At 46.0% G+C, this 26,520-nt stretch overlaps 1 protein-coding gene across 1 annotated transcript; it reads right to left on the bottom strand.

The window, feature by feature from the left end:
- Positions 1-360: 360 nt before the first annotated feature.
- On the bottom strand, positions 361-25,234 carry ADGRF3 (adhesion G protein-coupled receptor F3). Its single transcript, XM_072767476.1, has 15 exons — positions 25,146-25,234; positions 9,881-10,049; positions 8,835-8,895; positions 8,274-8,435; positions 7,612-7,785; positions 6,868-7,086; positions 6,104-6,313; positions 5,491-5,634; positions 5,119-5,315; positions 4,553-4,732; positions 2,237-3,619; positions 1,702-1,743; positions 1,550-1,612; positions 1,089-1,144; positions 361-495 (listed from the first exon to the last, which is right to left on the bottom strand). Exons 2-15 carry the CDS (start codon positions 9,962-9,964, stop codon positions 444-446), a joined length of 3,027 nt encoding a protein of 1,008 aa, XP_072623577.1. The 5' UTR covers positions 9,965-10,049; positions 25,146-25,234; the 3' UTR covers positions 361-443.
- Positions 25,235-26,520: the final 1,286 nt, after the last annotated feature.

The raw sequence follows: 26,520 nt of genomic DNA, 5'->3' as shown, positions 1-26,520 counted from the left end.
AATCCTTGGCAGTCCATGGTAACTTCCTCTTTACAATTGTTAATGCGTTCTTAGAAATGTGCTCAGATCGATGACTTGTACACATGCTTACGTCTGTGAAACTTATATTTATATTGATATTGTGAAAGTTAAAGAGGACCCTATTAGCTTCACCTTTTCCTAAACTTTGAAAAGAAACAAACCAAAGTCTATCCTTCACCTTTAATGTTTGGAAGATCAGAGTTCCTGTCATCAAGTCATCCTTTATTCCTAGCTATAGAGAAGAAATAACCAGAAAAGAAATCCCTGAATAGTTAAAACAATTTTTATCAAATATATCTATAACATGAGCTGTTGGTTAATTAAAAACTGGTTGAGACGTTTTTACTTGCAATCATTTCGAATTTTAATATCTATTGATTATGTTTACTGAAGAGGCAAGCTTATTCATTAGGCAGCTTTAGCTAGTTTTCACGATATTTTTGCTTGAATAGCTTAGGAGTGGGGACAGGTGACCTGCAAGAGAAAGGAACGTGACTAGTGGAAATATTAGCCTGTCCTTGCTGAACTCTGGGAGGGCAGAGGGGCTCTCAGAGCACTGGGCCAGGGCCCACCTTGGTGGATTCAGACACATTCCCTTGACTCCTTTGGAGGAGGAGGAACACAGGCTGTGTGTGTGGTTCCCTCAAAGCTCTGCCTTCCCCATGAAAGAGCTCACCCTGCAGCTCTGGGCTGCTGAAGAACTTGCAAGGCTGCCTTCCCCTCTGGATACTAAGCCCATCAACGGCAATTCCTCTGAAGCAAGGGTTTTTCAGGATAATTAAAAATTGGACAGTGCAAAAAGGAATTTTCAGAGAACTAAATCAAGGATTGTTGGTAGTAAAAGTCCCCCCAGCTTTCTGTGAAAGCAATAGAAGGTGCTATGCCATCTGCTCTCTGAGGCCTCCACCTCACCCCATCCAGAAATGTCTATGCTAGAGAAGTCTGTCTTCCAACCCTTGGGCTGGGACAGCTAGATGAAGAGAAGTCTTCTTTGCCAGGAAGCCCTTTGCTACACTCAGCTTCACTCCGTGCTGCTCACACTGCTTCCAGAAAGGCTTGCTTCTCACCTGGCGTCTTCACTTCTTCCTCCACGGTGCTCTGGGACGTGGGATTCATACGTAGCCTAGGAAGGGGCAGAGTGGCCCAACTGCAGAGCGATTGTTATTGTCAATTCCCCTTTGATGAGGCTGTACCCATCACGTCCTCCTCTGTCCTCCTGCCAGGGCCACAGAAATCCTAGGACTTCGCCCTCAGCCACGCTGACTCCCATGCTTAACTTTCCCCTTCATACAGTAACTGGAGGCAGACTTTCAAATGGAAAAACCAGAAACAAAATGAGTCTCCAGGAGCCCAGGGGCCTGACTCTGACTGCTCTGACCGGGCTCCTGTCTCCATTGTTGGTTAGAACTTAAAACATGCTCATTCTACAAGACAGCCCCAGTCTTCTCTTAGCTTCTAGCTGTGCCTGTCTCCTCTCGGGAAGGCTGCTCTCAGCGGGAGAACTGAGGATCTGAAGCCAGCAGCTCACCAGGGAGATGGTGGAGTTGGGGGATTGGGTGCGGCAGAAGCGTTCGAGTAAAGCCTCTCGTACCTGCGGGAGAGATTAAGGCCCAGGTAATGCCAGCCCAAGGCCTGACACCGGCACCGCAGGTCAGCTGGGGGTTAGGTGGGCGGACTCACCTTCTTGTCCATGAGGCAACCAAACAGTAAGATGAAGACACCCTGAAAAGAGGAATATGGGGATACATTAGTCAACGAGGGAGGAATCCACCGAAATCAACTCTCCCTCTCCTCTTCCTCAGCCTTTGTCCTGGCTAATTCATGTCCCGAGGCTTCCCATCTAGAGTTTTCCTTTTTTTTTTTTTTTCCATCTAGAGTTTTCTGTACATTAGCATCATCTGGTGCATAGAATCCATTTCAGGTGCTTCTCTTACTGCTTTGGTCACAAAGGAGAGGCCCAAGTATTGGGGTTCTGATAATTCTGACTTCCCTGGCAAAACCAGATACTGTTTTACAGGTAAGAAAACCAAAGCTCACAGAGGTCTGTCCAAAGTTCTCCAGCTAGTCAGTGGAGGAACTGGGATCCAAACCTAAATCTACTAGAATTCCTGAGACTGTTTCTTCCGCTCCACCATGACACCTCCTTGAGAAGGGACTGGCCATGGCTTAGACTGTGTCAAAGGATGAAAAGCACAGCCACCGTGTTGTCACCCACCTGGGTGGTGTTGAGAATCGTGAAGATGTAGTGAGGAATTATGGAGACTTCCTCCAGCAGCGTGGCCAGGCCCAGCCCCCAGGTGAGGCCAAAGATGGGAGTGAGAACGAGCAGGGCTTTGATCACCCCCAGAAGGGCATGGCGCTTCTTCACCTGGGGCCCCTCGGACAGTGAAGGTCTCAGGAGCTTCAGCACAGCCATGGCTAGTACCAGCCCATTCACACCCACAATGGCCAGCACTGGCCCCACAAACGCATAGAGCGCCCCTCCCTTCCCATTCAGCCAGCATGCCCCCTCCCCCAGGTATTGCCCTCGGGGTAGGTAGAGGCCCAGGGCAGCGCCTGCAAACCCCATTGGGCACATGTAGCCAAGGACCACCATCAGGGAGAGCACTCGGCCCTTGGACAGCTGACGGAAGACGAAGAGCAGCTGGTGAGCCAACATCAGGGCCTGAGCCAGCATCCAGAAAAAGGTGGCCAGGTAGAGGAAGTGACAGAGGAAGGCGGCAGCCAGGCAGAGTGGGCTTCGGGGCCCTGGAGGAAGCAGTGGGGCTCCCAGGAAGCAGGTATCAGCAGCCAAAAGGCAGAGCACCACGTTGAGCAGGGCCGTGTGGCGTAAGTAGGCAACTTTGTTCTGCACCACCACTCTCCACACCAGCCTGTACACACCCAGGCACACAAGTAGTGCCAGGATAGAGGCCCCCAGACCCACCCGACTCAGCAGCTCCAGGGTGGGGTTTTCTGGAACACTGTTTCGGGACATGAGGATGGAGAAGGCAGTGAGGTGCCTACAGATACACTGAGCGGTCGAGTTGGCGCGGGCGCTCTGCACCCGGCACCCTTCATCTGACCAGCCCCCCTTGCCCTGGAAGAGATGGTGGTCCCAGAACACACAGTGGGAAGTGCTATCTGTGCCCCCGAAATCCATGATAACTTCCCCTTGGTTGAAGGCTTGGCTGCCTGCCATGATGGAGATGGCGAGGACCAGCCCAGGAGTGGCATAGAGGGAGCTCCCCAGCCCTTGTCCATAGTTTGAGGGCAGAAGGTGGTCCAGTTTCTGCAGTACCAGGCTAGTAATACTGATGTCCGTTCCATTATGGCCCAGAGGGGCCAGTGAGCGTCTGGGAATGTGTGCCTGCAATGGGGGCTGAGTGGAGAAGGAGGCTCTGTAGTCAGCAGGAGATGCAGGTCCAAGGAGCTGGGTCTGCAGCCTCACATTACGCAAGCTGAAGGAGAAAGGGTGATCCCGTGGGCACAGGCTGCGTGCCAGGATCTCCACGGCCAGCAGGAGATCTGAGCCTGCTGAGGGCTCCTGGGCCTGCGCTGGGGCCCACAGAGAGCTGGTGTCCATGTCTAGGACCTTGTCTGTGGTCTTCAGGAGAGCCTGTGACAGCCAACAGAGAGATCCCAATGGAGAGATGAGCCCTGGCTCCTAGAGCCAACAGCACTGGGCCAGGGGTACAGGGCACTATAGGCCCCAATCTCACCTTTCCTGGTCCAGCAGAAGAGCCAAGGGTAAAGAGAAAGGGGGAGAAGAAGACAGACCTGCGAAGGGAGAGTTTCTACATGGGAAGAATGGGGAGCTGTTCAGCTAACCACTGCGGTGGCTTCAAGTACGTGGTCTCCTGATGCACATCCAGCCTCTCCATATGACAACTTTTCTTCCCCCCTGTCCACCATCACTTGGGGCATGTGGGCCCTAAGGGGGCCCCTCTTCAATTCTTTGACCCCTCTAGGTCTATAAAGCTAAGAATGGTGGCCCGTGCTAGAGGGCACAGTGTTCTGAAGTAGAAGGCCACACGCATGTCTGTCCACCCATACGTGATATACATTCCCAGATAGGAAGAGTGTGTAGAGTGGTTGCCCCTGGTTATTCTTTTGGATGCAGCTCATTGGTCACCAACTGTTGCCCATATCGAGAGCTGATTTCAGTGAGTCCAGCAAAGCCAAGAGTGTTCATGTATCTCCATGTAGGTATCGTGTGTGTGTGTTTCAGGGAGGGGGGGGGCAGGGGGTGTCTTCACACCATATCTATGCATCTGCATGTGCATGAATGCCTCTGAACTCATGTCTTCACACCTCTTCCTGCCTTCTCTGATCTCCCATGCGTTCCCACCATCAGACCTTCTCCACATTCCATGGCCTTGGGGACTGGTATCCGAGAGGAGAGATGGATCAGGGGAGCAGACGCTCAGCTCCTAGAAAGCTCTGCTGTCTGACAGCCCATGGTGATGTCAGGGGAATGGAAATGCCCAGAGGTAAAGAGCTTCGGGCGCCCACCTCCCAGCTGGTCCTTGCCATGGCTCAGAGCTCTCACCTCCAGGGCCCTGCGGGGAAGCTGTATTCTTGTGTCCACCACTACCTTGGCCAGCAATGATACGGTGCCCAGCAGCGCCAATAAGTCAGAGGGCGAGCTCACCACCGCCACCTGCTCCAACAGCTGTGCCAGGATCTGTGACACCTCCGCAGCAGGCCAGCCCTGGCCTGCCTGTAGCAGCTGAGACAGATGAGACAGCCGGAATTGGGGAGTGGAGTGGGTGAGTCCTCACGAGGGAAGGGCCGCTCCTCCCCCATCCAGCTCTTTCTTCCGCAACCCTGTGCACCATCCCCAAGGGAGCAGGAAGCAAAGCTCGAGGGAGCCATATGGAAGGAACTGACACCCACGTTCCTGGGACAGACCCTTGGTGGGAATGAGATCGAGAATAGCCCGCTCCACTCTACGGCTGCCGCCCGCACTCCGGGGCTCTGCTAGGCTCTAGTTCAGGGAAGGTGAATGACCTGCGGGCCAGGCCTCGGGGGAAAGGCTTCTAAAGCCGGTCCCGAGTGAGGAAGGGGTAGGTCCTGGAGGCAGAGGCGCGGGGGCAGCAGGGTCTGAGGCGTTACCCAGGCTCTGTGATGCAGGGCCAGGAGCTCTGTGCGTGTGCAGCTGCTGTGCACCGGCTCCCACACCCCATCAGGCCCACAGGTGCGCTCTACCAAGCCCATCCTATTCGCCGGACACGGGGCGTGTGCCACATGGCCAGCCTTGGTGACATTCCAGGTGACAGCTGCGGAGTCCTCAGGGCAGGTAGTGTCACCATCTGAAGAAGGGCATCAGAGAGGCTTGGCAACCACAGTCCAGCCCCAGCCTTTCCCCGGGCAGAAACCCGTTCAGGCTCTGGAGACTGGCTGTGGGGCCCCTGCGCAGGGGGACATCGAGGAGTGCCCAGGGCCAGCAGGTGGAGGTCAACTGGCTGGACCCCAAGCCCAGCATACCCTGGATGATGGTGACAGAGATGGGAACGCTGAGAAGGGCCAGCCCTGGGCTCTGCAGCTCACAGGTGTATGTGGTGTCGGCCGCAGGGCAGCGCTGAACGGTCAACACAAAGCACTGGGAGCCTGGCGTGTCCACTGAGGAAGCTGAAGGCAATGGGGGGGAGGGCAGTTACTGGGCCCGGAAGGGACCTGGAACCCGGCAGGCCCATAGATGTCCTTTAAGTCTTTCTAGCAACTTCAAAAGCAGATGATGCAGTGGGGAAGAACTGAGTGGCACGCGGGCATTGAATTATGGAAGTAGAGCTTGGATTTTGGTGAGGAGCCGCTGGGGGTCTGTAGCCCCAGGACCTGAAGCCAGGTTCCTCATCTGTAAAATGGGAACTCTCATCAAACAAACTTCACAGAGTATGTTGCAAGAGTTCGTTAAGATTATGTGAACACATGGAACACATTCTGCCCACAGTTATCTACACTCGGGTGGTTATTGTTGTATCAACAGAATCAGGATTGCCCGTGGGGTACAGTGCTGGACTTGGACCCAAACTCCCAGGTGGAACTGCAGCCTCTGCTTCCTGTGAGCTGGGGAGCCAGCTGCCACCTGTCCCCACCATACCTCTGCTGCCCTCTTCAGGACTCCAGGAAGCTGTGTAGGTCAGATGTGTGCTGGGGATGCAGCAGGTCAGCTGGAAGCCAGCGCAGGTGGAGGAGAGAATGGAGAGCTGGTCTGGAAGCCGAGTCACATCTGTCGCCTGCAGGGCCACCTTCACCACCTGGGACAGCTCCCACCTGAAGCCCTGAGCCTCAAAGCAGCACGTGTACTCACCTGCAGATACACACCTGCTGCACCTCCCGGCTCCTCCAGCACCCACCTGTGCCACAGAAGCTCTGCTGCTTCCAAAGCCACACCTGAGCTCTGCCCTCCCGGTCTGAGGCTTAAGCGCAGCAAGATCCCTGTTCCAGAAAGGATTTCTAGGAGGAAGAGGCCTGGAGAAGAGGCCCTTGCCTTTTTTTTTTTTTTTTTTTTTTTTTTAAGCCTGGAGCCATGAATGCTAAGGTGAGCTCCTTTCCCACTAGGGGATGCCCTTCCCACACCACCTGCTGCCACTGCAACATCTTGAAACAAAACACACACGGTCTGCTCTCTGTCGAAATGGGCCCCCTACCTTCAGCATTCTCCTGTGATCATCGTTCACATCAGCAGGCCTCTTAGCCTTTGCTTCCCCAAAATAAATAAATGGAAAGATGCAAAGGGAAAGGAAGGGGAGAGAAAAACAGGAAGGAGGAGAGAGGGAGGAGGAGGAAGGTAAGGGGAGCGGGGGAAATAAGGGTGAAAAGATTTGGAGGACAGAGAGACAAGAGGCAGGGCAGGCAGGCTACCTGCCCATTTATGGGAGACATTGAGGATGCTGAGGACAGCCTGGCCCGGGCTAGAGGTCAGGGACACATGTGTCCCTGGCTGCAGGAGGATGGGTGTGGGGCTGCCCGGGGGCCGCAGGAACCAGTCCAGGTCAGTGGTTTCATGGTTCTTGACGAGGGTCAGATTGAGAGTGGTGCCAGGCGTCTGCACCCAGGAGTTGGGGCTCAGTGTTCCGGGGGCTGCAGGGAGGCAGGAGGCAGCAGCTCCTTAGAGCAGGAACTGTGGCCCTCCGCTGCTAGGCCCTCACTCCTACCCCATCTTCAGGATCCCATCCCTCCTCACTCCCTCCCCACCACCCCCAGCACTGTTTTATTTTGTTTTGTCCTGGATGAGTGCAGGTGTTGCAGTCCAGCTGGAGGACCCTGTCATTGGGAACCAAACAGGGGAGCCTTGTGGCCCATGATTTGCCCTCCCCTGGGTAGCCTGGGGCTGCTGGAGCCCCATCCTGGCCCTCTGGGGTCAACAATAGGTGCTCTAGCACATTCTCTCCTTGTCCATGTGTCTCAGGAGCCCTGTTGTTCATTAATCTCACTACTCAGGTCCCAAGCTTGGGTCTGTGACCCGCCAGGGTAACTGGGATTTCTCCCACCCGCCGGAGGTCCTGGGCTTGGGCCAGCTGGCTGAGATTTGGGGATAAGAGAGGAGAAAATACATGCTTTCTTTCCCTTGGGCTCATTGGTTTCCACGTTCCCAACCTTCCTCACCAGGTGGCAGCAACTGGCAGTACCCGGCTTCAGCAGCGCTGAAGACCAGACAACCACAGGGCCTGTGGTTGTGAGGCATCTGGCAGGCTTGGTGATGGGAGCAGACACTGGCGTTCCACTGGTACCCAGAGAGGCAAGCGCAATGGCGGTAGCCATCGTGGTCGACATTACACTCTGCGGCAGAGGGAGGGCCAAGAGGCGGGCAGGCTGTGTGAGCCAGCCAGGTAGTCAGGACGAACAACTGCCTGATACCTGAGAGGCTCTAGGGCTGGCTGTCTGGAGCCATCCCAGAGTCACAGGAGCCCCAGCCATCAGGGACTGCCCCCTCAGCCAGGGTTCAAAGCAGCAGAGGTCCTGCTGGGCCGTCATCAGGGGAGGGGGAGGGCAGAGAAGTCTGAGCCCACCACCATCTGCCCAAGAGGGTCTTTGTCAAAGTTGAGAAGATGAGGACATGGAGCAGGAAGGGAAGGGTCTGTCTGGTGGGGAGGTGGGGAAGGAGCTGGCCTGGAGACCCTCCAGGAAATGGGAGGGGCCGGCAGTAGTTCAGGCAAGCTGGCTGCAGGAGGCCTGGGACGCCCGTGTCCCCTTCTCTCTGAGCCCCCGGTCCCCCACAAGTGACGTAAGAGCCACTGAGGGGCAGGGCTCAGTAGAATGCCCCCTACCTGTCGTGAGGCTGAGGCCAGTGAGAGTTCTTGGGGAAGAGGAAGCTGAGGCAAGGGGCAGAGTCAGGGTCCCGGAGAGCGCCAGTGGCCAGGTCTGATCTGGAAAGTCCATCTGTACATAGACCGAGGCCAGCGCTGATTCTACAGGAGCAGAGGCAGCGGCTGGAGAGGAGAGGTGGCAAGGCCACAGGCTGGTCCTCTTGTGCCTCCCACACCTGGCTGCACACTGCCCTGACAGCACCCAAGGCAGATCCCACCTCCCACAGCCCAGCTAGGTGCTGATGAGACTCCAGAGAGCAGTAACCCCTCACTGACCATGTGCATTCACACAGGTGCCATGTCACCCTCTCCCAAACCCTCAGTTTATAGATGAGGCTCTCGAAGATGAATGATTTTCTTAAGGCCTCACACCTAGAGACCTGGCCTCTGGACCTGTGTGACCACGGGGACGGCCGTGGATCCAGTCCTCTGTATGCCCTCCTCTGCCTCATTCTCTGCTCCCCACCCCCAAGTCCTTCCTCTCTTCCCTCCTTCCTCCTTCTGCTCACTCCATCCACTTACCACTTGCTCCACTCTTTTGGTCTAATTGCTGCCCCAGTTCCCCTCCAGCCTGATTCTGTCCCTGGAACAGAGCACAGGGGAGAGATCTCTGAGATTTCTTCCAGAGACACCTTCTTCCCCAAGCTGCTCAGGTGCTGGCCCAAGTAACCTAGCATGACTCCATCTCTTCCAAGCTCTTCTTTTTGCCAGAATCAAGCAGGCACCTCAGAAGAGGAAAGCAGGTTTCTAGTAGGAGGTGCCAGGGATACAGTCCCTGGGACTCTCCCAGGGCCTGCAAATCCCCCCTGAACCCAGGAACCAGGCACACCCTGGAGAGTCAACATGCTTTGCTTAATTCCTTCCTGAATTTACCTGTCCCTGGGCCTCTAATTGAAATGGCTATGTCTGGAACCCCAGTGGGGAGGGCTGGGCAGAGCTGGGGGTGAGGTGGGGGCAGAAGCCTGGGGACTTCTGTTCCCTCCATAGGAACTGCCACGAGGGGGAGCATAAGGCAGCATCTTCCCTTAGCCCCCGTTCGTTCGTTCGTGCAAATTAGTTCCTTACGGACTCCTCCTTCTCTCAATATTGTATGTGAATGTGGGTATCTATCTAAAAACAGATACACATGTCAATATGGGTATGGATTCGGATATGGAGAGAGATACAGATGTCTTCCTGGGAGAAAACAGGAACCAAAAAGTGCTGATCTCGACTCTGCTGTCTTTCTTCAGATTCTCTCCTGTCCTCTATGCCCATGGTTTCCAAGTCTGGAAAATTCTTCTTTTCTTCCCATTTTTAAATTGTAACCTTGACCGGGAGAGCCTGTATCCAGAGGGCAGCTGGTATCACTGGGGTTCACAGTGACTCAAAGAAACAAAAGCCATCCCACACCTCTCAAAGATTTATAACAAACTGGCATCTCTTGTTTTTACATTACTTCCTCTCCCTCCAGCCTTTGCTCTGCCACCTGTCCCTTCATCCACACCTTGCTGCCTCTCATGATGACATATATCACCCTATGTCACCTCTGTAGACCTTCCCTGGGTCCTCGTCCCAGTCTTACTCACAGGTTGGGATGCCTGGGCTACTGGTGACCCCACCAGTGGGAGAGTCATGGCCAGGAGTAGCACGGGGGCAGCTGAACAGACCATGGCTCAGTGAAGCAGTCCTCAGGAGTCCTCCGGCTGCTGCATGATGCAAATTTCCTCAGAGAAGAGCTGGTGGGGCTCAGCAGAGCTGGAATGGGAGGGAAGAGGTGATGGGAGCCAGCGGAATGAATTTACAGAGGAAGTGCTACAGTCTGTGACTGAGTCACATGGGCATCTAGGTCCCTGTGGGGCCACTTGGAACCCACATGCCCTAGTGAGAATGGTCTGTGCAGGTTCCCCCTGGGGTCTGAACCAAAAACTCTGGGACCTGGAGAGGGATTAAATAAAATCTTAAAAAAAAAAAAAGACAACATGTTTGTAGCCTGATGATTGAGTAAAAGGGCCAACCTTAACATAATTATTTTTAACATAAGAATTTTTTTTAAGATTTTATATGTTTATTCATGAGAGACACAGAGAGAGAGGGGCAGAGACACAGGCAGAGGGAGAAGCAGGGGCTCCATGCAGGGAGCCCAACATGGGGCTCCATCCCGGGTCTCCAGGATCAGGCCCTGGGCTGAAGGCAGCGCTAAACCGCTGAGCCACCCAGGCTAGCCTAACATAAGAATTTTTTTATCTTACATTAGTAACATAGAAAATGGGCAAAACCCAAAAAAAGTCAGTTTACTGAAAAGAATTATCAATAGTTTGATACCACATTGAAATAAGAAAATTAAATTGAAAACAAAAAAGAAAAAAAGACAAAAATCAGGAAACAAAAAAGTTAAAAAAATGAAATAAGAAAATACTCTGTCACTAATTATCAAAAGATAAGACATTGATCATATTCAATGTTGACAGAAGTATAGTGATACATGCATGCAAAAATGTGTGTATAAGTATGTTCAAGGCAGAGTTGTTTGTGATAGCAGATATGTTAAGCAACCAAAATGCCCATTCAAAAGGGACATTTCCAAACAATATAACATTGTGGAAAAGAAGTGAAGTAACTCTATTTTGCAGTGAATCCCAATATATATGGCGAAGCTTAAAGTGTATATTATGCTCCTTTTACATAAAAAAGGGAATCTATATTAAATAGTTGTGCTTTTTATACTAGAATATTTCTGGAAAAACATCAGAAAGGTGGCAACTGTTGCTTCTGGGGAAGGGGATTAAAGGTGTGGATGTGTCTGTTTGATATATATTTTTTCAAAACATAGGCATGTATTTTTCTAATTGAAAAAAGAAAGCATAGATTTAAACATGCACACACGCGTGAGTATGCGCGTGCACACACACACACACACACACACACACACAGTTCCTAGGGTAAAAATCTAGCCCCAACACATTTCTACTTCCACCACCACCTCAACTCTCCCCTTGCTAGGATGGCTGCTGAAGCGTAGCAGACACACAGAAGAATTATATGCATGGGAACAAAGACTGTTAATAATTGATTTCAGAGAACTTGAGAATGGTGAAGAATCAAGTTTGAGAACCTGGATGTGTGAGGCCGTCAGCACATTGGGAATTGTCTACCGAGGGGCCTAGGGGATGGGGCCTCCCCGGCAGCATCTGCCACAGTCAAAGCATGAAGGTTAAGTCATTAATTGCATCAGAGTGCATCAGTCAAAGCATGAAGCAGTCCTGGATGATGCTGGACAGGGTCTCTCAAGGAGGAGGGACTAGAGGTGGAACTGTTTCTGTAATCTGAGAGAAGTTTTTTTTTTTTTTTTTTAAGATTTTATTTATTTATTTATTCATGATAGACACACACAGAGAGAGGCAGAGACATAGGCAGAGGGAGAAGCAGGCTTCGTTCAGGCAGCCTGATGCAGGACTCAATCCCAGGACTCCAGGATCACGCCCTGGGCCGAAGGCAGGCACCAAACTGCTGAGCCACCCAAGGATCCCCAATTTGAGAGAAGTTTCAAACATTTTTGCCTGTACCAAAAATGCCTACAAAAGATTGGAAGGAGGGGCACCTGGTGGCTCAGTGGTTGAGCATCTGCCCTTGGCTCAGGGTGTGATCCTGGGGTCCTGGGATCAAGTCCTGCATCGGGCTCCCCACAGGGGCCTGCTTCTCCCTCTGCTTATGTCTCTGTGTCTCTCATGAATAAATAAAATCTCAAAAAAGTAAAAAGGAAGAGATTGGAAGGAAATGCTACAGGCTTAGAAAGTGTCTGTTGACTTTACTTCAGGATTCCTCAGGGCCTAACATCGTGTACCAGAGGCCCTAAGTAATATTTGTTTTAAATGACTCAGTCAATGTGGCTTGGTAGTTCAGTCAGTTATGGTTTGCCTTTGGCTCAGGTCATGATCCCAGGGTTATGGGATCGAGCCTGCACTGGGTTTCCTGCTCAGCAGAGAGTCTGCTTCTCCCTCTGCCCCTGCTCATGCTCAAATATATATAGAATCTTTTTAAAAAAATGAATCAATCAATAATTGAAACACACCACAGGGCACCTGGGTAGCTCAGTAGTTTATGTGTCCAACTCTTTCTCTCAGGGTTGTGAGTTCAGGCTCCGTGTGGGGCTCCACACCCAGCATGGAGCCTACTTTCAAAAAAGAAAAGCAGCAGCAGCACATCAAGACATAAACAGTGGTTGTAACTAAATGGTAGGATTTAGCATGTTTTCCTATGTTCTGTATTTTTCAATTTTTTTCTATAATGGAAAAAAAAAGTCTTAATAAAAAGTATCAAATCTTGAGGTACCTGGTGGCTAAGTGGGTTAAGCAATTGACTCTTGACTTTGTCTCAGGTCGTGATCTGGGGGGCAGTGTCTCTTCTCAACGGGGAGTCTGCTTCAGAGTCTCTTTCTCCCTCTCCCTCTGCCCCTCCCCCTGCTTGCGTGCATGTGCTCTCTCTCACTCGCTCTCAAATTAATAATCTTAAAAAAAAAATCTTAACATTCTTGACTCCTTTCTTGTGGACCAACCAGGTTCAGAGTCCTTCAAGTTTGCCCAGGTGTCCCAGGTTGCCAGGAAGCATCCAGAGGCTGAATCAGGTCTCAGGCTTAGGGTGGGGTTCAGGCAAACAGGTACTTAATTGCTGCCACCTACCTACTCCCAAGTCCAAGGTCAACCGTAAGGCTATTGGCCTCTGTCCTTCTACATGCCTAATGAAATTTGGAAACCAGTAGGTTTCTACCCCTGCTAGCAGCTTCTCTGGGATCCTAGGTTGTACCCTGGGTGAAAGAAATTTCCTTTCCATTCCTTTGTGTTTTGAGCTCTCCAGACAATGTCAGCAGGGTCTTTGAAAACAAAGGATTGTAATCTGGGTTTCTCTTATCTATATTCAAACAGGTTATTTTAGGAGGTTTTACTTCCTTTACTATGTAAACTACTAATAGGTTACTAAAGAATAAATGTAGCTTAGACTTTTATCCCATGTGAATCCTAACTTCGTAGTCTCTTTCCACCTGACATGGCAGGACATTACTGGAAACATTGAATGACATTAAATGTTGGGAAAGGACCTTAGCTGAAATACTGATGCAGGCAGGTTGGGTCTGAGGATCCAGAGGGGGTCTGGATCCAGGACCAGCCAAGAGGCTTCTTGGCTTTGTGCAGGATAGAAGTCAAATGTAAGCCAGGGGGAAGCGAAAACAGAATATACTGAATAGTGTGAGTGACGGAGAATAGATGGAGTGTCTGGGAGGCTCAGAAAGGAAAATCTCCTTGTTGCTGGGTGTCAGGGGTTTACATTGGGAAGGGGTCTTGGAAATATGTTCCTTCAGGAATCGAGGGTAGGGTCCAATCTGAGGTGAGTGACCGGTGAAAAATTGCTGTTATTTCATAAACTGTTGAAGGTAGGGACTATTGATGCCAGCATCAGCCAAGGTTTGTTCAAAGCTAGTGTCCTAGAACAGGTTTGGGATCCGGCTCTTCTTAGATGTTGTCAGGTGTTTGGGGGCCCAGGATGAAACTCAGAGAATGATTAATTCTCTTGTTCCCCCTTGGAGTGGGAATGTAGCTTCTCTGGTTTTTACTCAGATGCAAGCTGAAATATAGAACGTGAGCAAATAGGGCCTTGCAGGGAAACAGGAGATATGGAGCCTTTTCAGTTCCCCCTACCTCATTATTATCTACGCCATCTACTCCAGCCCTCTCACTTTATAGAAGAGGAAAAGGAGCCAGGGGATCACACAGCTTGTGGATGGCAGAATTAAAGCTTAAAGCTGGGTCTTCTGACTTTGAATCAAAGGAATTTAGATAAAGGGAATTATGATGGATCAATTTAAATATAGAATAAAAGGAATTTCTGGCCACAAAAATGCATTAAAGATACAATGAGATAGCATTTGATCCAACAAAGAATACAGTTCTTCAAAAGGGCTTCTTTTCCTGAGGAGGAGAGGAAACCAATATAATATAAAATCAGGTGAGAGTATGGAAAGTATGTGCATAAGAATCAAGCAGTTCTTTGAAAGTCAGCTCATGAAAACCTTACTTATTTAGCTGTCCTTAATTCAGCAAATGTGATCATTGGGAACAAAGCTGTGATGTGCAAGGAAAAATATGAAATGTCTTATACAAATCACAAAAGGCTACAAGATGGTAATATGACTCCATGAAAGAAGAACAATTTTTTTTTCTGAGTTTGAAAAAGTACGTGTTCAGGTTTGAGAAGGGGCATGTAATGGAGAAGCACACATGGGAGTCAGACCAGCTGGGGATCACAAGGAGCTTATTACTGGAGGAGCTGAGTGAGAGAAGTCGGTTTGGATCTTCACCAGATGCACTTCCCAACACATCCTCCTTGAACTGAATTTACCTAAGCCAGTCCCTGCCATAGCCAAGCATCTCCGGATCTCCCTTGTAGGGACGAGTTTGCTCAGAATGAGTCTAGAGGACTGGCCATTCCCAAAGAGGGATCACCCGGAGCTTATTCTGCACATCTTACCAAGCAATTAAATGGCTCTTTCCTTGGGGAAGAGGGAGAGGGAACAAAGACTATATATCCTTCTGGGGAGGAGAAGCTCCCTCTCCTCGGTGGAAACGTGAGAAGAAAAGAGTTAAGTATTCCTTGCCAACACCATGTGAGATTATAACGAGATTTATTTCAATATTCCAGAGAAAGAGAAAACCGGAAAACTTCATTTAATTAATAACAAAATAGACAAATGAGTAGATTTTATAAAGTCAGTAAACCTAGAAAATCTGTTTCAACAGTATGTTACAAGCCTTAGGGGACTGTGTGCCAAGAGCAAAAAAAATAGTAGGTACTTGTTCTGGAAGCCTATTGTCAGTGATTCTATTCCTCTTACTTTCTGACTCACTTCCTAGAATTACCCTCCACCCATAATCCCAGGTTTACTATGAAAGTAGTCACTTTATAAGAGTCATGCTGCTGCTCCCTGAGTACAGTACAGTCAGTGAGGACACATCTAATGCCACGCTGGAACATTTCTCTCTTCTGAGATAGTCTGGGAGCCAGGACCTAGTGAGAGCCTGAGCTTGGACCTGCCACATGTAAAAAGCAACTACTGGTTTTTGGTTTTGTGGAGTGGACTGGGGAAACGGTCCACACTCAAAGGGAGAGTGAAGCTAACATGTGGACAGAAACAGAAGTAAGAAGAGAGTCCACTGTTTCAACTTTAGTTTATTCTTGATGCTCCTTTGCACTCTTGATCTTGAGTTCCATTAGGGACCCAACTTCTTTTAATGATTTCCCTTCTTGCTTGAGCTAGTTAGAGCAGGTTTCTGTTATTTGCAGCCAAAGGAATGTGTGTGTAGATACATGCTCAGAAAAGCCAAGGAAGCTGTGATGGTGGAAAAGTGGTATTATGTTAAGTTACACAATTAAAGAACCTTGTGATTCAAGACAACCATTTAATCTTTCCGGAGACCTCTCTTTTTACATCAATACAATGAAGAAGTTTATCTTTTTTATATGATCTTTGTAGCACAGTTGACCCTTGAATAACATGGGTTTGAATCGCACAGGTCCACTTAGATGAAAAAGTTTTCCCCAATAACAGTGCTATAAATGCATTTTTTCTTCCTTATGATTTTCTTTCTTCCTCTTTTTTTCTGGAATAGCTGACACATGATGTTAATTTCAGGTGTACAACATAGTGGTTCAGCAACTTTATACCTTGTGCCATGCTCACCATGCATAGCTCACCAAGTGTAGCTATCTATCATTGTGCACCATACAACGCTATTACAATACTATTGACTATATTCCCTATATTCTACCTTTTATTCCTGTGACCTATTCTTTTCATTCCATACCTGGAAGCCTGTACCTCCCACTCTCCTTCACCCCTTTTGCCGCTCCCCCTCCACTCTCTTCCTTCTGATTTTATTTTTAAGATTTTATTTATTTATTCATGAGAGACACACGGAGAGAGGCAGAGACATAGGCAGAGGGAGAAGCAGGCTCCCTGAAGGGAGCACAATGTGGAACTTGATCCAGGGACTGGGATGATGCCCTCAGCCGAAGGCAGACGTGCAACCACTGAGCCACCCAGGCGTCCCTTCCTTATGATTTTTTTAACATTTTGTTTTCTCTAAGTTACTTTATTGTAAGAATGCAATATATAATATATATAACACAAAAAATATATGTTGTTTATGTTATCAGTAAGGCTTCTGGCCAACAGTAGGCTATTAGTAGTTGTTTTTGGGGAGTCAAAAGATAGACATAGATTTCTTACTGTGCTGGGGTTAGCACCCCTAACCCTCAAGTTGCTCAAGGATCAATTGTATTTTAAAAATCTTGTTCCACTTTCTTCTGGCCTTCATGGTTTCTGATGCAAAATCCATAGTTATTGTTCCCTTGTAAGTAATGTATCATTTCTATGTCTGCTTTCAAGTTTTTTTCCTTTGTCCTGACTGTTATGTGGGTGGGCTGGGCTTTTTTAAGGCTTACCCTGTTTTGGATTCACTGAGCTTTTTGCATATGTAGCTTTATGTATTCCGTCAAATTTGAGCATTTCAGCCATTATTTCTTCAAATATTTTTTCTGCATCACATTCTTTCTCCTTTGGTTTTAGAACTCTAATGACAAATATTATTATTATTTTTAAATATTTTATTCATTTATTCATGATAGACATAGAGAGAGAGAGACGGGCAGAGACACAGGCAGAGTGAGAAGCAGGCTCCATGCAGGGAGCCCGACGTGGGACTTGATCCTGGGACTCCAGATCACGCCCTGGACCAAAGGCAGGAGCCAAACCGCTGAGCCACCCAGGGATCCCCTAATGACAAATATTAGACTTCTTTTTTTTATGTATTTTTTCATAGACCCCTGTGGCTTTGTTCAGTTTTTCAAATGTTTTTCCTCTCTGATGTGAATAATAGATGTGATCAAATTAAGGATCTTGAGATAGGGAGATTATTCTGGATTACCTGGGTGGACTCAATGTAATTACAAGGGTCCTCATACAAGGAAGGAACAAGAAGGTTCCTCCTTTTTCGTGAGGAACAAAAAAGAAAGATCTACAACAGAAGGAGAGGTTGGAGTGATGTGCTTTGAAGATGGAGAAAGGGACCATGAGCCAAAGAATGCAGGCAGCCTCTAAAAGCTGGAAGAGACAAGGAAATGGATCTTCTCTGGAGCCTCTGAAAGAAATGCAGCCCTGCTGACATCTTAATTTTAATCCTAGAAGATTCACTTCAGATGTCTCATCCTCATGACTGTACCATATGACATTTGTTTTGTCTTAAATCACTGTATTTGTAGTAATTTGTTACAGAAGCAATATGGAACAAATAGAATCCATGTAGTAACTTAAATTTTTGATTATTGTATTACCATTTGGATCTTTGTGTTTTCTGTTTCTTCCCTGAGACTTCATCTTCTCATTCATTTCAAGAATGTTCATACTTACACTTTTACAATAATTGCCTTAATGTCTTTCAAAAAAAAAAAATCCAACATCTGTGTCATTTCAGCATTGCTGTCTGTTCATTGTTTTTTTTTTTCCCCAGGTGAGTTGAGATTTCCTTTTTTTTTTTTTTTTAAATATACCAAGTAATTTTGAATTGTATCTGGACGTCTGATATTATGTTGTTTAAATCCTATAGAAAAATTTGTGTTAGCAAGGATCGACCTGGTTTGGTTCAGGTGATGAGATCTGACCAACCTACTGTGGATTGTATTTTTGACATCAGTTCCCTTTTCAAAAGTCTTTGCAGTGCTATTCAGATCTGCTGCATACATGCCCCTCAGTGGCCAGTAATGGGCCTTGGTGATGGTCTATCTCACTGTAATTCTAAGTCTATGGTATGCCATTTAGGGTCAGATTCATGCATGCACAACTGGGAGACTATCCCAGGAGTTAATAAAACTCAATGAAGTTGTCTTCCTGTCCTGAACTTCTTCTCTCTTGAGTTATTCAATTACTCTGGAATCATACTCGTGTCAAGGTAGCAGGCACATAGCACACTTATACATGTGTATTGCATGTGTTTTAAACACATTTTAAAGTCCATTACAGAATGTAATTCCCTTAAATAACACTCTTCTCAATTTAGCATGCACACAGCATTCTTATAGCCATTCTTTATTACATTTGTGATTTTTTTTTCAGGGGGCGGGGTAGAGGCAGAGAGAGAGTATTTTTTTTTTTAAGATTTTATTTATTTATTCATGAGAGACACACAGAGAGAGGCAGAGACATAGGCAGAGGGAGAAGCAGGCTCCCCGTGGGCAGCCTGATGCAAGACTCGATCCCAAGACCCTGGAATCATGACGTGAGCCAAAGGTAGATGCTCAATCACTGAGCCACCCAGGTGCTCCAAGAGAGAGTCTTAAGTAGGCTCCACACTTAGTGCACAGTCCCACACTGGGCTCAATCTCATACCCCTGAGATTATGGCCTGAGCCAAAATTAGATGCTTAATTGACTGAGCCACCCAGGCACTCCTTTATTACATTTGTTTTAAAAAAATTCTCTAGGGCAGCCCAGGTGGCTCAGCAGTTTAGCGCCGCCTTCAGCCTAGGTCCTGATCCTGGAGACCCGGGATTGAGTCCTGCATCAGGCTCTCTGCATGGAGCTGGCTTCTCCCTCTGCCTGTGTCTCTGCCACTTTCTCTCTGTCTGAATAAATAAATAGAATCTTTTTAAAAAATTCTCTAAATGAATTACAGAATGGCAATCACAGCCATTCTCTTAAAACATTTTCTTTGTAGCAGGTGGATGGCACTCTTAGAGTCACCATTTATATATGTTTCTGAACACTTCTCTAAATGCATTTATAGAAGAGCCAAGTACTCTTAGAACACTCAAGTTCTTCCTGTTACTTAATTTTTAACATTGATTGATTGATTGATTTGACACACAGAGAGAGAGCACAAGCAGAGGCAGTGGCAGAGGGAGAGGGAGAAGCAGAATTCCTGCTGAGCAGGAAATCTGACAAAGGGCTCTCAATCCAGGACCCTGGGATCATGACCTGAACTGAAGGCAGACACTTAACTGACTGAGCCACCCAGGTTCCCCTCAAGTTCTTCCTTCTGAAAATATAAAATCCAACCTCTTAAAATCTGACTGATGTAATGAGATGGATAGAGGCCATTTGTTTGTTTTTTAAAATATTTTATTTATTTATTAATGAGAGACACACAGAGAGAGAGAGCGTGCATGGCAGAGACACAGGCAGAGAGAGAAGCAGGCTCCAAGCAGGGAGCCCAACGTGGGACTCAATCCCGGGTCTCCAGGATCAGGCCCTGGGCTGAAGGCGGCGCCAAACTGCTGAGTAACCCAGGCTGCCTGATAGAGGCCATTTGATGGGTTACAACTGCCAAGAGGAACTGAACTGATCACACAATACTCAGGTCAGATAAAAATGAAGATGAGTATGACACTGTCTCCTTCAACTTGGGGTAGAATTATTAGGCCTTTATCTCACAGCTAGAGAATAAATCCCACCAAATAGGAATTTGCATTCAATTAACATTCCACTGTGTTAGGGCAACAACAATATACCCATATTAAAAATATAAAAGCAAGAAAATACCCAATTTATTTTAAAAAAGCAACTTTGATTTTAGATTATCAGAGCGATGCAGGCTTGTTGGAAAAAATTAATTAAAGATGATATGTAATTTAGAAACTGAAAGTACTTATAGCTCCTTTTCTGGTCATAAAATGAACCAAACTGTATACTTTGCTTTTGAGTTATTTACTTTAAAAGTGGTATGTTTCCTGTTCTTGTTTTTAAAAATAAAACAAATTTCATATTGCTCTTTCACAAACAAAAGAAATATACAAATAAGTTGTTTTTTACTTAAATGTGGTTCTCAGATAGTTTTTTCTTGAAAGTCTGTGAATTTTTAACAAATTAACAAAGGAAATTTATTAAAGAATGGCCCAAGAAGTGGAAATAACCTGCCATATACAAATAGAATGAATAAACAAATTATAGTTTTATAATGTACCACTGTACTTTAAAACCATGTAGAAATTAAAATGAATGAGCAAGATCTATGCATACATGGATGTGGATCAACCTCAAAATGATGTTAAGTCTAAAACTTTTGTCAATGGGCAGCCCGGGTGGCTCAGTGGTTTAGCATCACCTTCGGCCCGCAGCGTGATCCTGGAGACCTGGGATCGGGTCCCCCGTCGGGCTCCCTGCATGGAGCCTGCTTCTCCCTCTGCCTGTGTGTCTGCCTCTCTCTGTGTGTCTCTCATGAATAAATAAATACATCTTAAAAAAAAAATAAAAACTTTGTGAATGGTTAGGATAGTGGGATCCCATTGAGTACACATACACATACACACCTGTATGCCCCAAATAATGCCATATTGAATCTGGATGTGAACAGAAAAGGAATGATAAACAACAACATCAAGATAGTGGTTACCTCTGGGGATAAAAGAGAAAGAGATAGTAAAGATCTGGAGCTTCAGCTGAAACAAAAAAGAAACAGAAGTCCTGAAGCATGCATGGCAAAAGATTAATAACATCTGTTAACTGGTGGTGGTGGTGGTGCGTGGATCAGAAGTATATTATTTTCTATATGTTATAGTTAAGATGGATGATGATGATGATGATGATGACGATGATGAAGAGAGAGATGAGGAAACCTTCCTGGGTTTGACTGTTAAGAGAATATTTGGGGGTACCTGGGTGGTTTAGTTGGTTGGTTTAGTTGGTTTAGTTGATCTCAGCTCATGTCTTGATCTCAGGGTCGTAAGTTCAGGCTCTGGGCTGGGCTCCATGATGGGCTTAAAATATTTTTTAAATACTTAAAAAAAAGAAAAGCATTTGATTCATCCTTATGCTTTTTCTGCTAAAAGGTAAGTTTGTGGATGCAATATGTAGCATGTCTTTACATATTCTAAACACACAGATGTCCTTCTTTTTTCTTCCAATGATCACACTTTAATATTTATACATGTATGTAAGTAATCCCTGTGCCCCATGTGGGGCTCAAACACACAACTCCGAGATCAAGAGTCCCATGCTCTTCTGACTGAGCCAGCCAGGCACCCCACATGCTTTAATATTTAAAGACAAAGCACAGACTTTTTCTATTATTTTAATTTTTTTAAAACATACACATTTGGTCTAACAGCCAAAATGCACAGAGGAAATGCACTCCTGCTCTGCCCCTGATGGTCCTATCCTGTGGTTGATGCTGCAGTGGGCCCTCCACCTCTCTAACACGCAGCAATTCATTGTTGTTGCTCTGTGCTACTGATGCATGCTATTATGATACATTTGCTCTGTTTCTTAACATGGGCATGTCCCTCCCCACATCTCCATTCTAAGATAAAACCCAACAGTTGTTAATGGCCAGGGTACATCCTTCTGATTGGCATCAGCGGGAGAGTGAGGGGATGTTCTGGTTAGGAGTTTAGTGGAAGGGGTGGCATGCCCAGAGCAATGGTCTGCACTACTGCACTCTGGTATCAGAATGGAGACAGAGATGATGTAAGTCAGGACAGCATGAAGGGCACAGATGAGGTGGGGGCTCTGTGAGATAAAATAGGAGTTTTACCCTCACCAGGTTTAGATAGAATCAATGTGTCAACATTTCAAATAAAAATAAAAGTAATCCAAATGATCCACATAATTGTTGAATCAATATGTTGTACACCTGAAACTAATATAACATTATATGAAAATTAATCCAGGGACCCCTGGGTGGCTCAGGGGTTGAGCATCTACCTTTAGCTCAAGGTGTGATCCCAGGATCCAGGATAGAGTCCCACATTGGGCTCCCTGCGAGGAGCCTGCTTCTCCCTCTGCCTATGTCTCTGCCTCTCTCTGTGTCTCCCATGAATAAATAAATAAATCTTCAAAAAAAAATTAATCCAAATAATCAGCAATTCAAATACTACCAAATTTCAATTTTTTTCTACCAAGACAGCTTAGCTATAGCAGTAACAATCTTTTGGCCCTTCTTATCCCTATTCTCATACCCAACCAGAAAGAGAAGTCCAATACGAGTCCAATTTGCTCATGCTTACATCAGATTCTTACAACTACCTCCCTATTGATAAGACAGGTTATCCTGAACAAGCAGCCTATTAACACAATGACTTATCCCTTCCTTCTTTATGAAATATTAGAACTTTACAGTTTTATACTATATTGCAGGACTTTAGAGTTATACAGTTTTAGCTTTGCACAATTTGCCATAATGTTCTGGCAATATGTCTTAAAAAGTACCAAATTCGAAGCAACTTTACCTAAAATAATAAAAAGCTCATAAATTATAAACACCTAGTTCATGATATTCTTTTGTCTTTCCCTGGTCATCAATACACTTTTGGTTGTAGGAAGTATGTACGTATTATTTTGTGCTTTTCTTTTTAATATAATGCTATTTTACTTTTAAAAAATTGAGATAAAATTCACTTAACATAAAATTTTAAAGGGTACATTTCAATACTTTTTAGTATATTCCCAAGGGTGTACAACATCACCACTATCAGTTCCAGAACATTTCATCACCCCAAAATTAATCCCATACCCATTAGTACTTATTCTCAGTCCTCTTCACTCTTATCCCCTGGTGATCATGAATCCACTTTGTCTCTATGGATTTACATATTCTGGACATTTCATACAAAGGGAACCATATAGAATATGGTCTTTTGTACCTGGCCTCTTTCACTTAGCATAATGTTTAAAGGTTTATCCATGTTGTACCATGTATCAGTCCCCCATTCCTTTTTATGAGTAAATAATATCACATTGTTTGAATGTTCACATTTTGTTTATCCATTCATTAGTTGATAGACATTTAGGTTGCTTCTATTTTTTGGCTATTATGAATACCACTCCAAGAGTGGTATTGCTGGGTCATCTGGTAACTCTGTTTAACTTTTTGGGGAACTGTCAAAGATTTTCCCATATAAGCTGCATCGTTTTGCAATTCCACAAGCAACAACACGCAAGAATTCCAATATCTCCTCATCTTTGCCAACACTCATTATTTACTGGAGTTTCCTCTATTTTTTTTTGTACCCACTTTTAAAAAAGATTTTATTTATTTATTCATGAGAGACACACAGAGAGAAAGAGAGAGAGAGAGCGAGGGAGAAGGGAAAGAGGCAGGCAGAGACACAGGCAGAGGGAGAAGCAGGTTCCATGCAGGGAACCTGATGTGGGACTCGATCCCGGACTCCAGGATCATGCCCCAGGCTGAAGGCAGGCGCTAAACCACTGAGCGCCAGGGATCCCTTTATCTTTTTAATGATTATATATTTTATCACACTGATTTACCATAGTTTACAGTTTGGGTCCTTAATTCATTGGACATTTTGATTGTCTGAATTTCCCCCCTGCAATGATAAAATATGGCTCTTTCTGAATCTTGGCAATGGAGATTCTTATCTTTCAGATTATTTCCTGGAAGTATGTTCTTCCAAACTGGAGTTACCAGGGCAATGAGTATGAAAAGTATTACAGCACCTGTAGCTGCCAGCAACATACATTTCTCTATTTCCTCATAGTCTAATTTAATTCAGTGAAAACTTACTAAAGCCCCTCTCTTCCTTGCTGCTCGCTGCCAGCAGAGGTGGCAGCCATTTCCTACTCCACACCATGGATGCCCTCTGACTACTAGTGAAGCCCAAGATTTTTAAAAAGAGGACCAAGAAGTTCCTCTGGCACCAACCAAACCAATAATGTCAAAATTAAGTGCAACTGGAGGAAACAGAGTGCGCAGAAGATCAAGGGCCGGATCTTGATACTCAGTATTGATTATAGGAGTAACACCAAAACAAAGCACATGCTGCCCAGAAGCTTCCAGAAGTTCTTAGTCTACAATGTCAAGGAGCTTGAAGTGCTACTGATGTGTAACAAATCTTACTGTGCAGAATTGCTCACAATGTCTCCTCTGAGAACTTCAAAGCCATTGTGGAAAGAGCAGTCCACCTGGCCATCAGAGTCACCAATCCCAATGGCAGGCTATGCAGCAAAGAAAATGAATAGACAGCTTATATGCATGCCATATTTTATATTAATAAAACCATAAAATTACCCCCCCCCAAAAAAAAAGCTTACCAAGGACTTACTGAGTACTAGGCATTATGCTAGGTCCAGGGTTTACAGATGTGGTCCTTACCCTCAAGGCACTTAGAGTTCAGTAAGACAGATAAGAAAATAGATAATTTCATAACATGTAAGTATGAAGAAAGAAGTATGCACAGGATGCTGTGGAAGCACAGAGAAACAGTGGGAACTCAAATCCATAAGTGTGTCAGGGGGGCATTGGGAGGATGAGTCAAAGATAGGAATAAAGACAAAAATTCAGAGTAATCAAGGAGGCAGATGTTTCAAGGAAACAACAGCAGGCAGTGGAAGCTGATGAAAAGTCAGAAAAAAAGTCTGAAAGTGTCCATGTGATTTAGCATCAAAGTGGAAGAGCCTGGAAACAGCCATTTCAGTGGAGCTGGTGAGGTTGGAAACCAGACTGGAGAGGGTTGAGATGAGTGGGAGATTTGGAAGTGAGAGACAGATTATGTTGAGTAAACAAAGCCTTGTGACAAGGGTTTTTACTGTTTAGTTTGTTTTGACAGTCTTTTTTTTCTTTTAAAGATTTTATTTATTTATTCATGAGAGAGGCAGAGAGAGAGAAGCAGGCTCCATGCAGGGAGCCTGACGTGGGACTCGATCCTGGGTCTCCAGGATCACGCCCCAAGCCTAAGGCAGGCGCCAAACCGCTAAACCATCCAGGGGTCCTAGCAGTCTTTTTTTTTTAATACCTTAAAACAATTCAAGCATCACTTAGTGGTTCCCAATCTCTTCCTGATGAAGCGTACTTACTCTTTTAGCTATTGTAGCTAATCTGAGGTGGCAGAGTGTTTGCAAAGATGGTTGCAATAATGCCTCCCCATCCTTCCGTGCAGGCTCCACTGCCAGGTGACTTTGCCATTCCATCTATTAAGAGGTGAATCTATTTTCCTTCCCATGAATCTGCGCTGGGCTGCTTGCTTGCCCTGTCCATGAGAATGAGACAGAAGTGACACTGTGACTTCTGAGCGTAGGCCTTGAAAGGCCTCACGGTTTCCACTCCTGCTGTCTTGGGATAGTAATAAGACCATCAGGACTAGCAGGACTGCCCAGCTAAACCCAATCCCAATTCCCGACCCACAGAATTAAAGCAAATAAAATGGCTGTTATTTTAAGTTACTAAGTTTTGTGTGATCTGTTCCGTGGCAATAATTAGCTTTTACATCTGCCAAACCTTTTATTTTCTTGCAGCTCATGCCAACTAATAGGACATTTCATAACGAAAGGCTAAGTATCATTAGTCTATCAAAGAGCTATTTCCATATCTTATCTCCTTGATTATCTAAATATTAAATCAGTATCTATAAGATCTCAAAGTCTTTATTTAGAGTTTTGTTTTGATTCTCTTGGTTTCTTATCCTTAAGTCAATTCTCTAAGACAAAATATCTCACACTTTTAACAGTAAACTTTTTAAAAAGGGGGTCGTGAGGGGAGGAGGGAAGAAAAACTGAAGAGCCAGGGCAGTACTGGTCATTCACAGAATGCAGTAATAATGTACTCCTTGCCTGGAGTCCATGTTTTATTCAAATTTGTATCTCCAAGGTCTGTAATGGTTTCTGTATTTGACACATGGCTAGAGTTCAACAAGGATACAGGAAAAGATAATGAAGTTGTAACTTCTACACATTGTTTCATATTTGTATGTCTTGTTTTCTGAAAGTAGAGCGGGCTTTTGCTACAGTTCAGCAGGCAGCACAGCCTTGGGTGTAACAAGGAAGATCTCAAAGCCTTATATAGTAGACATCTATTTGGCAACTATTGCCTGAACCTCTGTCTCAGCTTTTTGGGGATTCCTACAGGAAAATGAAGCATGGCAATATTTCCTACTCTCTTGCTCTTAGGTTTTTCTGCTAGTACCTTTCTCTTTCACTGAAAATTGTTGATCTCAATTCCAGAGATCTCGGTTTCATGAAGACAAAAATAATTCTTACTCAAAAATGGGGTGTTGGGGCACCTACATGGCTCAGAGATTGAGCATCTGCCTTTGGCTCAGGTCGTGATACTGGGATCCTGGGGTTGAGTCCCACAACAGGCTCTCTGCAGGAAGCCTGCTTCTCCCTCTGCCTATGTCTCTGCTTTTCTGTGTCTTTCATGAATAAATAAACAAAATCTTAAAAAAAAATGGAG

The sequence above is a fragment of the Vulpes vulpes genome, chromosome 8, assembly GCF_048418805.1.
Source record: "Vulpes vulpes isolate BD-2025 chromosome 8, VulVul3, whole genome shotgun sequence".
Lineage (NCBI taxonomy): Eukaryota > Metazoa > Chordata > Mammalia > Carnivora > Canidae > Vulpes > Vulpes vulpes.
The sequence above is the reverse complement of the archived record's forward strand: the minus strand, read 5'-3'. Positions and strand labels throughout refer to the sequence as shown.